The 15,796-nt window shown below is 31.5% G+C and overlaps 1 protein-coding gene, 1 long non-coding RNA gene and 1 pseudogene across 6 annotated transcripts; 2 read left to right on the forward strand and 1 right to left on the reverse strand.

Moving 5' to 3' along the window:
• Positions 1-213: 213 nt before the first annotated feature.
• On the reverse strand, positions 214-2,168 carry LOC104718122 (uncharacterized). 4 transcript variants are annotated; one of them, XR_015568832.1, is made up of 6 exons: positions 1,705-2,168; positions 1,402-1,529; positions 1,069-1,310; positions 922-976; positions 700-800; positions 214-492 (listed from the first exon to the last, which is right to left on the reverse strand). It is a non-coding gene; the product is annotated as an uncharacterized LOC104718122 (long non-coding RNA). The 4 variants fall into 4 exon arrangements; XR_015568834.1 differs by having other exon boundaries at positions 214-592; positions 1,705-2,002; XR_015568831.1 differs by lacking the exon at positions 1,402-1,529 and having other exon boundaries at positions 1,705-2,143.
• Positions 2,169-3,587: 1,419 nt separating this feature from the next.
• Positions 3,588-12,072, forward strand: LOC104720205 (disease resistance protein TAO1-like; annotated as a pseudogene). The gene is made up of 2 exons (XR_015568835.1): positions 3,588-4,309; positions 10,810-12,072. The product of XR_015568835.1 is annotated as a disease resistance protein TAO1-like (transcript).
• A 1,842-nt stretch (positions 12,073-13,914) lies between these two features.
• On the forward strand, positions 13,915-15,201 carry LOC104718123 (uncharacterized). Its single transcript, XM_010435798.2, has 3 exons — positions 13,915-14,283; positions 14,441-14,662; positions 14,760-15,201. The coding sequence occupies exons 1-3, from the start codon at positions 14,226-14,228 to the stop codon at positions 15,011-15,013; spliced, it is 534 nt and encodes a 177-aa protein (XP_010434100.1). The 5' UTR covers positions 13,915-14,225; the 3' UTR covers positions 15,014-15,201.
• Positions 15,202-15,796: the final 595 nt, after the last annotated feature.

The following is a 15,796-nucleotide window of genomic DNA, read 5'->3' on the forward strand; positions in this document are numbered from 1 at the left end:
GACGGATGAGATTCTCTACAAGGGCACATATTCTGTACTTAGAGCATCTTTATTGGTAGGTTTGTATTTTTGGGTTCTTACATTTTTTAGTATTAAAAAGTGTACTTTTATAAAATAAGAACCTTTTGTTTGTTAATTAAAATTGTACTCCTCCAATGGTAAACTCTTATAAGTGAGGTTCTTAGTTTTTAAAAAAAAAAATTAGTTTTTAAATGTTTAAACAATGAAGATTTTATTATTGCATTCATAAACTTTTAAACATACAAAACATAAAAGCATATACAAAACATAAAAGCATATAAAAATAGAAGCAGAAATCACAAATGGGTGCATAAATTAGAATGGATCAGTGAATAAATTAGAAGGAGTGCAAACTTATCTATAAGCACGTCTCATGAGTGCAAACTAACCCACTCCATATTGCTGCAGGGAGCCACTGTTGTGATCCTTTGACAACGGTATGACAGAAGCTGTTGGTTTTTGCACCACCTCCTGAGAGAAAAACAAAGAAGACCAATAAATAGAAATTTGTGTTAGTGAATTTGAAGTGGGGGGGGGGGGGGGGGCTTCTCGAGTTCCACTTCAGTAGCACCTTGTTGTTCAAAAAAAAAAATAAAGAATCCATGGGTAGACAAGGGGTGTACTCGAAACAGGGCAAAGAAAAGAAAAAAAATCTGAGAGGAATTTGAGATTACTTACAGAGCAATAAGAAGAGGATCATTTGGGTCAATAAGTCACCATCATCCTTAACAGCAATGGGAAGAAAGTAAACCTCCATATATCTTCGTCATCTAGAGAAGCTGAAACAACAAAACCAAAAAGTCTCAGTCTCAGTCTCAGTCTCACTAATGGATGGGGACTACTTTTACTTAAGCGAAAAGTATTGAGTTATTGTGAGTACTGAGTAATGGAACGACTTGCCTGAGTAAAGCAAAAATATCCAAATGAGAGTTAGAACACGAACACGCACACACACCTGTTAAACCCAAAACAAACAAACAAACCCATTAAAAAAAAAGAAGAAGCAAATTCGACTCAGCGGACAAGTGAAGAAAGACTTATCTATACCTTTTAATCGATTAGTTTGATGTTGTTGTTACTTTAAGAACGCCCTCCGGCAACCGTTTTTGATCTGAATATACTTGGTACTGTCACATATATAACAAATCAAGGGGAGGAACACCGTAACCACCCAATGGACCACCCTAACATTATAAATGTCACATATAACAAAATCATGAGATCAGAAGGCCAAATTTTGGATGGGATTCTCTCGTATTCAACACAGCGGAGGTATCCATTCACACAACCTGCAAGACCAGAGCCAAAAAAACCTTTGATTTACCATTCAAGCATCTTCCTCTCGAGACTCGGAAAACCAAAAACATTCCTTTTACTAACCTTCAGCCCATATAGGATAGATAGACATATTGACACCTAAACTAACACCAGCACCATGATGAGCTATAAGCAGAAACCGAGATATATATATATATATATATATAGCCACTTCTATGAACTGCCCAGTTCTGAACCCAGAAATCAGAACATAGCAATACATAAGCTTTCATCGCCGGGTATCGTTTCATAAAAGTTGCGAGAAACATAAACATATAAACCCGAATAAAAATACCCAAACTCTGAAAATCATAGAACCGTAATTTCTAAATCCTTACCAAACAAAAAAATTGATACAAAACATACCATGAGAAAGAGATTGGTGAAGGAAAGGCTACGACTTGGTGGTCTCCGATTTCATCCAACCAACTTGTCGATTAACTCACAGAGAATCGCCGTTGAGATCCGCCATCGGTGGGGAGGATGAGCTTAAAGGCCGAGAACAGATAAAAGTCACCAAAACCCGAATCGATCTACTCCACTTCCAACAGATCATTGAGAAAAACCTCAATCAATTTCGCAACTCTTCGTCGCGAGAGAGAGAGAGAGAGAGCGAAGAAGCAAAAAAAAAAAAAAAAAAAAGAAATTGTAATTTTTTTATTTTATATTAAATATTACATCCAACCATTTTTTAGCACGTCGATGGTTCTTATAAATTCTTAAACCCCTTAGCTAAGAGGTTATTCTTAGCAATATTATCATTTCTGATTTATTTTTAATCAGATTAAACCTAAGAAATATTGCTAAGAAGTACCGATAAAGATGGTCTTAAAGTCTTAAACACTTCAATTAGAAAATACTATAGTATACAGAAAACGTTAGGTAGACTAAAACTTACTTTTATTAAAACTAGAGACGTGACAGACAATAACGGTGGTGGCGTGTAGACAACAAGTGCAATGGTGTGTATGTTTAAAGAAAAAGCTATTTAAACATGATACACTTGGAGCAACATTAACTTAATTATGTACAGTGTTAGTGAGTTTCATTTGTTTTCAACAAAATAATTGAGGTTAAAAACTAAACGTGGTTCATTTACTTGCAAGTTTGTGTATTTATTTCTGTGGACATTTTTTCGCTTGTGTACTTTTAGATCCTATTTCTATCTACCAATTTCGAATCCAATTTATTTTCCAGCCAATGTTTACACTAGAGTAGTAGACAGTGGATTCAGGCTCTTACTACTATGACCTGTGTTGATCAAGAAGACAATCGCAAGTTCAAATAGTTTGGCACCTTCTGAATGTGTTATCACATCCCCTCTGTTTCAGTCTATGTATACGGGTTTCTTAAACCTGTGAAACATGAAGGGAATTAAAGCGGATCTATCATCTATGTATGATATAACATATAAAACGGATACATGCTTGATTGTAATTTGTAAATGATAGGACAACAATACTCTGCGGCCCATGACAACATCCTTAATATTTTTGATTACGTACACATCAAGCAAGACAAGTGCTCATCATTTACTTCAATCTTTGTTACGCTTAATGTTCCTATCAGTGAAAAAGGTTTGTACAACTTTAATTAATTTGATCTATGTTAAACAGAAATGCATCCACATTGAACTTTTACCATCCTTTAGACCAAACGTTTCCAAGAAAAGGAAAGGGAAATGTCATATATTCACATGGAATACGTATCATATCTTTTTGATTATCATCTTCATCCCTTAAGTGAATAGTGTATCAAATCATCTTCAACCAGATTTTATTTTGTTATATAATGACTTTTCTATCTGTTAATACGGACTTTTAGTGATGAGCCAATTGTAAATCATAGGTTAATTAGTTCTAATTAACGATGGTAAATGGGTCAACCAGGTAAGACCGACCTAAACCATAAGTTACTAAATATGGGCTGGTTCGATATTTTCACTTAGTCCATGCATATATATATGAGACTTTATGTGTTTTGGCCAACAGAAATGAAGCCGAAGATAAAACTTTGATTTCTTTGCTGTGAAACTGCATGTATGAACACATTAATGTTTTATGTAGAAACATTGACTTTGATCACTGATTCCATGAATTTTTTTTTTCCACTCTTTCTTTTGTCTTCTTAGAAGAAAATTGGTACAGCTAGCGGATTATTCACAACGATCATATAGAGGGTGGAGCCATATAAAATTTCAACTTCCGGACATAGACTGATAGTTACGGTGGTTTCTTTTAAATGACACAGCTTCTACGAAGCTCTCTTGCTAGGATCAACGGTCTCAGTCAATATGTATAGTCAACGTCTTGTGTCACTATTTTCAATTATATAAAAAGACTCTTTATTGATCTCTAGAGAAAGCTTCTTAATCCTCTCTCCACCACACAAATGGATTCTCTGATTTTCCTTACCATTGTTGTAGCTGCAATATGCTTCTTCATGATTTTCAGAAGTTTTAGATCCGAAGAAGAAATAAAAGAAATGGATATCTCTTCGTTATCACCTCCATCTTATTTGTCTCACAAGTGGACACACGACGTCTTTCCAAGCTTCCGCGGGGAAGATGTCCGCCGAGACTTTCTCAGTCATATTCAAAAGGAGTTTCAAAGAAAGGGAATCACACCATTCATGGATAATAAGATCAAGAGAGGAGAATCCATCGGCTCTGAACTCATACGTGCCATTAGAGGATCTAAGGTCGCCATCATCTTGCTCTCGAGGAACTATGCTTCGTCAAAGTGGTGTATTGAAGAATTGGTGGAGATTATGAAGTGTAGAGAAAGTTTAGGTCAAACTGTGATGGCTGTTTTTCATAAAGTAGATCCATCTGATGTAAAATGCCTGACGGGAGACTTCGGGAAGGCTTTCAGAAAAACTTGTGCCGGTAAAAGTAAGGAGGACATTAAAAGATGGAGACAAGCTTTATAGCAAAAGTGGCCACAATTGCGGGTTACCATTCAAGCAACTGGTTGGTCTTTTCTAATTCTACTTTTTTTTTTGTTTTGAATGGTGAGAGACTAAAATGTGTTTTTAGTTTTGAATTTTGATAAAATCACTAATCCTCCAACCAAGATTTTGTTACCTTCGTAGAAATAGATAAAGTTGTTTCACTTCCGTTGTTATCAAAAACTTGAAACGAAAGTCCAAAAACCCAAAAAAATAAAAAATATCTACAAAAATCACTCTCCTATAAAGGTCGTAATTGGGGATTTTACTCATGTTACCATTTTCTTTAATATATCAATTTACCAATATTTAAGATTGCCAATTTTTCGTACTTGTCCTTCAAACCAAATTTGTTCCTCAAACCTAAACTAGCTGAAAAAAATATTTGTTTGTTAACCAAATGTATTAGTACACTTGTGTAGTAAACTATAATTTTGTGTTTAGTTAGAATTGAGTCAATTCACCAATTTACTCACCTATTTAAGTGCTAAGTTTTGATTTAAAAAACTTGTAATGGACAAGTTTTGATACACCAAAACATATATGTATACTAGAAAGTAGACCACGCGATGCGTGGTTTATGTATGCATTATTAATTTAAAATATAAAACAAAGTTTTTATTCAATTATATATGAATTGTACAGATGTAGTTGTTAATATATGTCTTAAAAAATAATATTCATACGGTTCAACTATAATTTATAATTTATATATGTTATATAGTGTTTTATAGAAGGGTCATGAAAAAGAGGAAAGTTAAAGTAAATATTATTAAATATTTTTGATTACAATGTCTTGTTGAAATTATTTAAACAGTATGTTACTATAGTAATAATAGAAATAAGACAATTATTTATAGCAAAGTCAACTATATATAGTATTTTCGTTAAATATGATAAATTATATTTTTTATATTTATTATATATTTTTATATTTTTTTGGAAAATAAAAAACAGATAAGTAGTCTAGAAAGAAAAGTGTAAGATCTTGCCTAATTTTTTTGATAGATAATTTTATGTTGTCCTATTTCTTAATTTTATTGTCATCATCTAAAAGTAAAAGTTTCCAAAAAAATAGTTTTATATATGATAAGTCAATTTTAAAATAATTTATTAAAACAATATCACAAAACAAATATCTTATACTATAAGTTTAACCAGTTTTAATAAAAACTCATGAAAATTAAAGTGTGTGAAATTTAATATAGTTTTTGTTTTCTATATATTGTTTCTATTTTTAATCATTTTAATATAAATATTACGATTAACAATAAATTAAATTTTGAAATTATTGTTTCTTGTTATATTATAGGATGATAAGGCAATTATGTTATGATACCATTATGTTTTTTTTTAGTACATATAATTTAAACACAATCAAAATGTAACTTATAAACTACTATTAAATACAAATTTGAGTTGTATCTTTAATACAATATATATGATTATTGAATATAATGTGAGGTTTTTATATATTAAAAAATCTTTTATACTAAATTAGTCTATCATAAATTAATTTGGTTTCAGTTTTTACTTTGAATGTATGAAACCATTTTATAGTAATAGGATAATTAGTTACAGCAAAGTTAATTATTTTTTGTATGTTCGTTAAATAGTTATGATAAATTAATTTATTTATAGTTTGGTTTTTTTGGAAAAAAAAACTGATAAGTATTCTAAGAAAAAAAAAAGTGTAATACCTTACGTTGATTGATAAACTATGTTGTCCTATATATTAATTTTATTTTCATATCTAAAAGTAATAGTTAACAACAAATAATTTTATAATATGATAAGTCAATTTTAAATTAATTTATTAAAACGAAATCACAAAACATATATCTTATACTCTAAATCTATTTTTTTTTCTATAATTATTCATGAAAATAGAAATGTGTCAAAATTAATATACATATTTTTCTTCTATAAATCGTCTCTATTTCTAATCATTTTAAAATAAATAGTATAATTAATAATAAATTAATTTTGAATAGCTGGTGAGGATCTTATGGATTAGAATTTAATGGTAGTGGAAGATAATTAAACCAAATTTGGAAAAGTGTAGGAGATTTTTAAAATATACCATAGGAGGAAAACGGAGATGATGCTAAATTTGAGAATTAATGGAAATGAAGCGTAAGATGTGATGAGACCCAATCGGATTTTGAAACAAACCTGTTAGAAAGATAAACATTGATGGTCCCTTCGTCGACCCATGTGTGTAGCGGCTTGACTGATTGAGCGTTCTTTAGCCTGTAGCTGATAAACGGAAATGAAATCTCAAAGGCTCGATGGAGAAAGAAACGTCGGAGGTGGGAAGATGAGTACAAAAGCACTAAGGCTGCTGGTACGATGGTGAAGAAGTGAGAAGATGAGATCAGGTGAACTGCCATCGTTTTTGTCGTTTGGTTTTAGGTGCTGACAATATATTTTGGTGGGCCTGTATTTTGACTAATTTGTGTAAGGGCAATAAATAGAGTAAAGGTAGATTAATAATGGGCCTTTTACAAAGTCAAAAGCTTGAGTGGTTAAAAACAAAGGTTTTTAAAGTGGAATGAGAACATGTGTCAGGTGTCATGTTTTTAGAAAAAGCTGAGAAAAACTTTTTTTTATTATATAAGACTAGGATCGTGTCCGCGCTATGCCGCGAGAATGTTTTTTCTACTGTTTTATTTTAATTATTTTGAGGATAATTTTTGTATAGTATTGTCTCTCACCACATACTATAACTATATCTCTTCGGTGTAGCTTTCCCATGACATTCATATTCTTACCTCTCATTATTTTTCTATTGCATGAGATAATACCAATCTGTGAAGCCGTGTGGTTTACTGTATTTCTTACCGGATTCAAAATGCGTCTCCGAAAAATACAAAGTAACATCCAATATTCCAATCTTTTCTATTGTCTTCGTTAAGGTAAAATATTTTAATTTAGAGTAGAAAATGGTAAGTGATGCGAAGGGAAAGGAACAACAAACTTTACCGTAGTTCTCACAATTAATCAAAAGCTGAGATTGAATTCTGGATGTCTCACAATTTTTCGGTTTCCTGAGTAATTGAACGACAACCATTTTTTCACCTATTTTCTTTTTCTACGATTTGGGCTATTTACTTGACTTTTAATTATGAGCACAATTAAATTCCTACGTAACTGCATTTTGCTATTAGTCTGTTGGGCTTGGACTATTTTTTAAAATACAGCAAATTAACTTTAAAAAGTGACATGTAAGGAGATATGAATATTATTGGATATTAAAATTAAGCTGTATTAATTCTTATAATTTGATTGGCTACCTGTTTTAACTTAGGTGTCAACTCTAGAATTCTCCAAAATGCTGAGGTGTCAACATTGGAGAGAAACACATCCTACTTTTATTGTATTGATTTGTGTACAATAGGAAAGAATGTAGCCATCGAATACGGTACAGGTTCTCTCAAAGGTGTTCTAAGCAGTGAGACTGTCAATGTTGGTGGAATTACGATAACCAATCAGTACTTTACAGAGGCTCTTGCTACCAAGAAGGCTGATCCACTTTTGAAAGCGCCCTTTGATGGTATACTGGGACTTGGAAATCCTCAAGATTCTGCTACAAGAACTCTTTCTGTTTGGGAGTCGATGATAAGGCAAGGTAAGGTTAAGAAGAAAATATTCTCCATCTGGCTTGGAAGACCTTCTCTCTTTAGAGCAGGGGGGAGATAACGTTTGGAGGTATAAACCGATCCCGTTTCAAGGGACAACATACCTGTATAACAGCGACTGGGAAGAAATACTTCTTCCAAATGAGCAACATATTAGTCGGTTCAAAAGACACCAATGTTTGCTCAAGGGGCTGCCAAGTTTTTGTTGACTCAGGGAATTCAAACATGCATGGTCCAGCGGTAAAAGAGAAAAGTCATTAGATTAATTCTTACATGAACAGTACTTATTAAGTTTTATGTAAGGGCAATAAATAGAGTTAAATAGAGTTAAAGTAGATTAATAATGAGCCTTTTACAAAGTCAAAAGCCTGTTGAGTGGTTAAAAACAAAGGTTTTTAAAGTGGAATGAGAACATGTGTCAGCTATATAATTAGTCAGGTGTCATGTTTTTAGAAGAAGTTGAGGAAAACTTTCTCTTATTATATAAGATACTAGAAAGTAGCCCACGCGATGCGTGGTTTATGTATGCATTATTAACTTGAAATTAAAAAATGAAGTTTTTATTCAATTATATATTAAATTTACAGATGTAATTGTTAATATATGTCTTGAAAAATAATATTCATAATACTACGGTTCAACTACAATTTATAATATATATATGTTATATATTGTTTCATAGAAGGGTCATGAAAAAAGGAAAGTTAAAGTACATACCACTAAATATTTTTGATTACAATATATTATTGAAATTATTTAAACTGTATGTTACTATAGTAATAAGACAATTATTTTATAGCAAAGTCAACTACATATGGTATTTTCGTTAAATAATTAAGATAAATTATATTTTTTTCTTTTTTGGAAAATAAAAAACTGATAAGTAGTCTAGAAAAAAGATAAGATCTTACTTAATTATTTTGATACATAATTTTATGTTGTCCTATATATTAATTTTATTGTCATCATCTAAAAGTAATAGTTAACAAAAATATAGTTTTTATATGATAAGATAATTTTAAAATAATTTATTAAAACGATATCACAAAACAAATATCTTATAATATAAGTTTAACCAGTTGTATAAAAAATCATTGAAAAGAAAACTGTGTGAAATTTAATATATTTTTTTTATTTTCTATATATTGTCTCTATTTCTAATCATTTTAATATAAATAGTATAATTAACAATAAATTAATTTTTGAAATTATTATTTTCTGTTATATCATAGGGTGATAAAGAAATTATGTTATGATACCATTATGTTTTTTAGTAGTATATATGTTTTAAAGACGATCAAACTGTAACTTATAAATTACTATTAAATACAAATTTGAGTTGTGTCTTTAATACAATATATATGATTATTGAATATAATGTGAGTTTTTATATATTAGAAAATCTTTTATATTTTAAATTAGTCTATCATAAATTAATTTGGTTTCAGTTTTTACTTTTGAATGTATGAAACCATTTTATAGTAATAAGACAATTAGTTATAGCAAAGTTAATTAAATTTTGTTTGTTCGTTAAATAATTAAGATAAATTAATTTATTTATAATTTGATTTTTTTGAAAAAAAAACTGATAAGTATTCTAAGAAAAAAGGTGTAAGACCTTACTTTGATAGATAAATTATGTTGTCTTATATATTGATTTTATTTTCATATATAAAAGTAATAGTTAACAACAAATAATTTTATAATATGATAAGTCAATTTTAAAAAATTTATTGATACGATATCACAAAACAAATATCTTATACTCTAAGCTAAGTCTAACTAATTTTTTTTATAAAATTCATGAAAATAAAATTGTGTCAAATTTAATATAAATATGTTTTTCTTCTATAAATTGTCTCTATTTCTAATTATTTTAAAATAAATAGTATAATTAACAATAAATTAAATTTGAAACTATTGTTTTCTGTTATTTCATGGGAGAGATAAAACAATTATGTTATGATACCGTTTTGTTTAGTACATATGTTTTAAAGACAATCAAATTGTAACTTATAGAATACTATTAAATACAAATTTGAGTTGTGTCTTTAATACATTATATATGATTATTGAATATAATGTGATATATATGTATAAATATATTAGAAAATCTTCTATATTTTTAAATTAGTCTATCATAAATTAATTTGGTTTCAGTTTTTACTTCAAAAATATGAAACCATTTTCTATTCTTATTTGGTTTTAATTTGTTTATATTTTTTAGTTGGGTTGATCAGTTTTCTTTTTAAGTTCTATGGTGTATGATTTCGTTATGAAATATATTAGATGCTAAAACTAAAAAATGGAAGGAATATATTTTTTGTAACAATGTTGAAAAAAATTTCAAAAAAACAAACTATACAACAATTATCTTTTTACAAACTATACACCACATAAGATACAAATAAAATAAAGTCAAATAAAAAAATAGAGCGTTGAATTTAAAATTAACCACAATGACATGTGTTACCAAAGTAGAGTGCCACATGTCACACTGTTAGGCAAAATTAGAAAAAACCTTCTGTGGATAAAAAAAAAAATTTAGTACGATTTTATAGAAGTACTCGATATACAAAGAAAAAAAAGAAATGGGCGTTTCTTTATCAATATTAGGCTCATCAAAATGTAATACATAAAGTAAATCCTTAAAATATCACTAAAACAATTAGTTTCAAAAATACAAATATACCCCAAATTTGTAGTAAACGTTTTTCAAGTTTTAGGATTTGATTGTTGTTCTGAAATATGGTTTTTTTTGAAAAAAAATACATCTATTTGTAAGTTTAATCCAATATTGAGCTAGAAAACCAAATAATTTGAATGCGTATGTAATCTTTCATGACTATTTATCCGATGTATTTATCTTTCCTCTTGTGAGGGACAATGAAGCGTCCATGACTGAAAGAATCGCAACTGATGTTTCAATTGAGTTGATTAGTTCTGCCCCATCAAACGATTTCGACGATTTAGTTGGAATGAGAGCTCATATGGAAAAGATTGAGCCGTTTTTAGGCTTAGACTCCGATAAAGTAAGGATGATAGGGATTTGGGGTCCGTCTGGAATTGGCAAGAGCACTATTGCTAGATTTTTATTTGAAGAATACTCTCATGAGTTCCAGCTTAGTGTTTTCATGGAGAACACCAAAAGACGGTATCCAAGACTTTGTCACGATGAGTACAATATAAAACTGCAATTACAAAAAGAGTTTTTGTCTCAAATAATAAACCAAGATGATATTAAGATTCATCATTTAGGAGTTGCAAAAGACAGATTAAAGTACAAGAGAGTGCTTATTGTTCTTGATGATGTGGATCAGTCGGTGCAACTAGATCCAATGGCAAAAGAAAATGGATGGTTTGGTCCTGGAAGTCGGATTATAATCACAACGCAAGATAAAAGGCTTTTGAATGCACATGGAATTAACCATATATACGAGGTGGGGCTTCCATCTGATGTTGAGGCTCTCGAAATCTTCTGCATGTATGCTTTTGGTCAAAAGTCTCCATTTGATGGTTTTGAGAATCTTGCTTTGGAAGTTACAAAACGTTCTGGTAAGATTCCTTTGGGACTAAAGGTTATGGGAGCTTATTTTAGAGGAATGTCGAAGAATGAGTGGAAAAAAGAACTACCAAGGTTACGGAATAGCCTTGACGGAGAAATTGAAAGCATTTCGAAGTTTAGTTACGATGCATTACGTGAAGAAGACAAAGATGTTTATCTTTGTATAGCATGGTTTATCAAAAATGGATGGATTGAGAAAGTGGAAGAGCATTTCCCAAAGAATTTTGTTGATGTGAGCCAAGGTCTTCACATCTTAGCTGAGAAATCTCTCATATCTATTAGTTGGGGATATATATGGATGCATGATTTGCTAGCACATTTTGGTAGAAAGATTGTTCGTAAACAATCCATTCATGAACCTGGGCAATGTCAACATTTGGTTGATGCTGGAGAGACTTGCCAAGTATTGAAGAATGATACAACAGTAAGTTTTCACATTAATCACTCGTCGAGTGTTCCCCTACAAAATTTGATAAAAACAAATCTTACTTATGTATCTTATGCATTTTCTTGGTTAAAAAGTTTTATATTGAAATTGAAGAAGAAATAAAAAATGACAAATGCCAAGATGCAGTTTTGTATTATATACCTAATCCCTAATTATGATCTCGATTCTTGTTCAATGCAAGAGAAAATCAAATCAGAACTCCTGGGAATGGATTTTCGTGGGGATGTGACAATCCAGGCTTACGGTATTTAGTAAGTGTAATTAGGCTGAATCTTTTGATTATAATTTCACGTTGAATTGATATGTACATAAATATGTTGAAACAATGAACAAGTTATTCAACATGCATGATATATATACTGCACTATGTATGTGTGATATCGATCTATTTTACTGATCTTACCGAATATTTGTTTTCCTACGAAATGACATAAATATGAAATGACTCACTCCAAAAATATATAAAAATGCAAAATAAAAGAAACGGGCCACATTCTACAAGCTTAAGCTGATAGAATGGGATGGATCGTTAAGGATCCTCAAAACTCTATGATTCTCCAAGGATCATCTTCAAGACCCTTTGTTCCCTCAGCTCTAGTGGCGGAGGCACTTGCTATGAAAGATGCGATTAGTGCAGCCATAGCCTCGGGTGTATCTAGGGTGGCCGCTCCTCAGGTTGTTGTCAAGAACTTGTTCTTTTTCTTCAATCCCACGGTCATACAAATGAGCAAGATGATATTTTAGCATCTATCTCTTTGCTTGAAAGTAATATTTTTTTTTCTATTTCTTTTTTTTTTATACCGCGTTGAAAGAGCGATAAGCAAATTCTTTAGCAAAGACTGCTCTGTTATCTTGTAACATTTTTGAGTTTCCCCCTTCTTATAAAGAAATTTTGCCGAAGAAAAAAAAGAATAATTGATGGATCCTTTGTAATCCGTAGGTTGGTTAGTTGTTCTAACGATGACAAACGGGTCAACCGGCTCGGTAAGACCAACCTAGATCATAAGTTACTAAGTTTGGGCCGGTTCATATTTTTGGCTTAGTCCATGGGAGTCGATGTGTTTTTGCCAACGGAAATAAAGCCGAAGTGAAAACTTTGATCTCTTTTGTCGGATATCGTGTATAAATCATATTTCGTATGTGAAATTGCATGTATGAACTCAATAATTTTTCCATGAAATTGTTCTCACTCTTGCTTATTTCTTCTTAGAATTCTTAGAAGAAAATTGGTACAGCTGATTATTTCCAATCTATCATGATCATAAAGAGTGGTGGAGCCATTTATTGATTATTATTTGTATGAATTCAAATTTGTTAACCGGGTTTGTTTGTTTTCCTCACAAAGTCATTGGCGACACTTGGATAAGGGAACAAAGTATTGTGGCCACACGTGGATAAGGAAGAGTATTGATTAGTGATCTACACGCTGTACAATACAAAAAAATATTTATGTAAATTTGGATTTGTTAGTTACAAAATAATAGTAACCAAAAGGAATCCTCGTCTTTGGAACCTCTGTTAAGTGTTTACCTGGCGACTAAATGTTAGTTTCAATACTTTTATATATGATCAGAGTCTAATATATTAAACAATCTTTTGCTTTTATAATGTGAATGTGTACGCAAGACTATTCTTGAATCAAAAACGTATGTAATTATAACCATTGTTCACCACTGTGATTTTGCATCATATAATTGTACTTGCCAGCTTCTGCTTGTGTCTTGAAATTTTCTATTCTTAACACACCTGTATTAATTGTTTTTTACTCATTGCATCCGAAAAAGTTGACGATACTCGATTTTTGGGGATGAGCATGTGGAGTACCACCACCATTAACCAAACTGACAACACCATTTTTTCACCATGAACTAGTGGGATACCAAGAAAATACGAAGAAATTAGAGGCCACTTAATTGTTTATTATATTGGAACACACAACATACCAAGTTTTAACTCATCAAATCCAAACCCTTAAGTATCTTCAGACTACATATGATGCATGCTAAGCAACTAAAATAAAAATAATCATATATAAAAACATCAGCAATATTTTTAGTCTGCCTTGAGATTGGTAGGTGGAATCAGCAGGAAGTTCTGCTTTCCTCTTATTATTGGGAGAGAGAAAAAAAAAACAAAAAATAGAGAGAGAAAGAAAATATCACCTTAGGGTTTTGATTCTAAACCCTAAATTGCTAAGGTCTCTCGCTCTCTCATCGAAACCAAAGCAACGTCCGCCGCGTCTCTTATATTCTTTGGGTAACTCCTCTACCGTCGAAACGAAACCATGTCCCTGATCACCGGTGAAAGATTATTCCCCGTGCCCACCACCATAGCAGCCCAGTGTAAGTAGTATCCCTTGCTCGAAGTCGATCTGGATTAGATTTCATCTCTGTCATTCTGTCATAGTTTAATTTTAATGGATCTGTTTTCTATTATATTTACGATGTTTCGTAATAGGTTTTTTTTTAATCGTTATCCGTTTTGTGAAATCTCTCACAGTTCGTCAAACGGTTGTCATGTGGGTCATAAAGGACGAAGAAATCCCTACGGTTGACGAATTTTGGTCGACGTATGAGAATATCGAACCATGTCTCCAGGAGGAGGGTATTCGTGGGATACCGAACTTCGAGGTTCACATCGTTGATCCGAATAAGGAACCGTCAGAAGCAGATTTGGATCCTTATTTCCATACTCCCATCCTAATCAATTGTGATCCTGGAGGTGAATTCTTACTTAAAACCCTCTTTTTCCCTTTATATATTTATATGTATATCTCTCCGTTGGTGTATCATATCTCCGTTGGTTTATACTATTCCAGATAATGAAGATGATAGATTTGACAGGATAGTACTAAACATTCTTCTGTTAGCATTGGGACCCGATCCATATAATTTTGTGATAATCTCAAAAAACAAAGACTTTGTACTAAACAAAGACTTTGGACAAGGCACCAACTTCTCCAGTGTATGTGACTCTTTAAGAGAGATGGGTGTCCAGATTGCTGTAGCACATCCTGATCATTTCAAAGACTTTGATAGAAGAATCTCACAGACGGAAGTCGCGCCCTTTTGAATCTCTGTTATGCGCACCAAAGCCGAAGAAACTCACAAACGGAAGTCCCCGCTCTTTTGAATCCCTGTTAAGTGACGACGACTAATGTTAAATTTCAGTACTTTCTTATGATCGGTTTATATTAAACAATCTTTTGTGTACGCAAGACCATTCTTGAATCAAATACGTATGTCGTCATATCGTATGTATTCTCCACTGTGATTTTGCATTTCCCACCTTTTCCTTGTGTCTATCACCTTAGAGCTAAATATAATTAATAACTAAAGGGATCAAATATGGTGGTGACCATGTGGAATACCACAACCATTAACTAAACACTTAAACAGTGAGTGAGACGGTGTAACATATGATTGTTCTAATATGTTCACGTCAGAAACTCTTTAATTTAAGTCTCTCTATCAACCAATGTTGGCTATCTAATTAAATTTTTAGTCTCTTTGGCACTCTCAAATATAGAAGGCCATGGCTGGCTCTGAAAAATCAATTTCTCCCTCTATAATCTCATCGAGTGTCCCCTTTTCAGTTTTTCTACAAATGTAACACAACAACAACAAATCACAAAGTTTAGTGGATAAAAAAATCAAAGACTTTGTCTGCTCTCTCAGAATAATGTCCCAAGCGTATGTGTTCCCCGTAGAAATCTCCTCTTAGAGTTTTGAGTGTCAAATCTGTTCTTACCTAAAGAGTGTTAGGTACGGATTCAAGTTTTAATCAGAAAAGGTCAAGAATCAAATCATAGCTATGGTAGTTCAAAAATCAATTCTCCGTAAGATAATTTCCAAT

Source organism: Camelina sativa, chromosome 10 (assembly GCF_030686135.1).
Source record: "Camelina sativa cultivar CO46 ecotype springtype chromosome 10, ASM3068613v1".
Classification (NCBI taxonomy): domain Eukaryota; kingdom Viridiplantae; phylum Streptophyta; class Magnoliopsida; order Brassicales; family Brassicaceae; genus Camelina; species Camelina sativa.

Coding starts and splice junctions, on each gene's coding strand:
- LOC104718123 (XM_010435798.2), top strand. CDS start 14,226: ATGTCCCTGATCACCGGTGAAAGATTATTCCCCGTGCCCACCACCATA. Junction 14,284..14,440: donor CACCACCATAGCAGCCCAGT/GTAAGTAGTATC, acceptor AATCTCTCACAG/TTCGTCAAACGGTTGTCATG. Junction 14,663..14,759: donor AATCAATTGTGATCCTGGAG/GTGAATTCTTAC, acceptor ATACTATTCCAG/ATAATGAAGATGATAGATTT.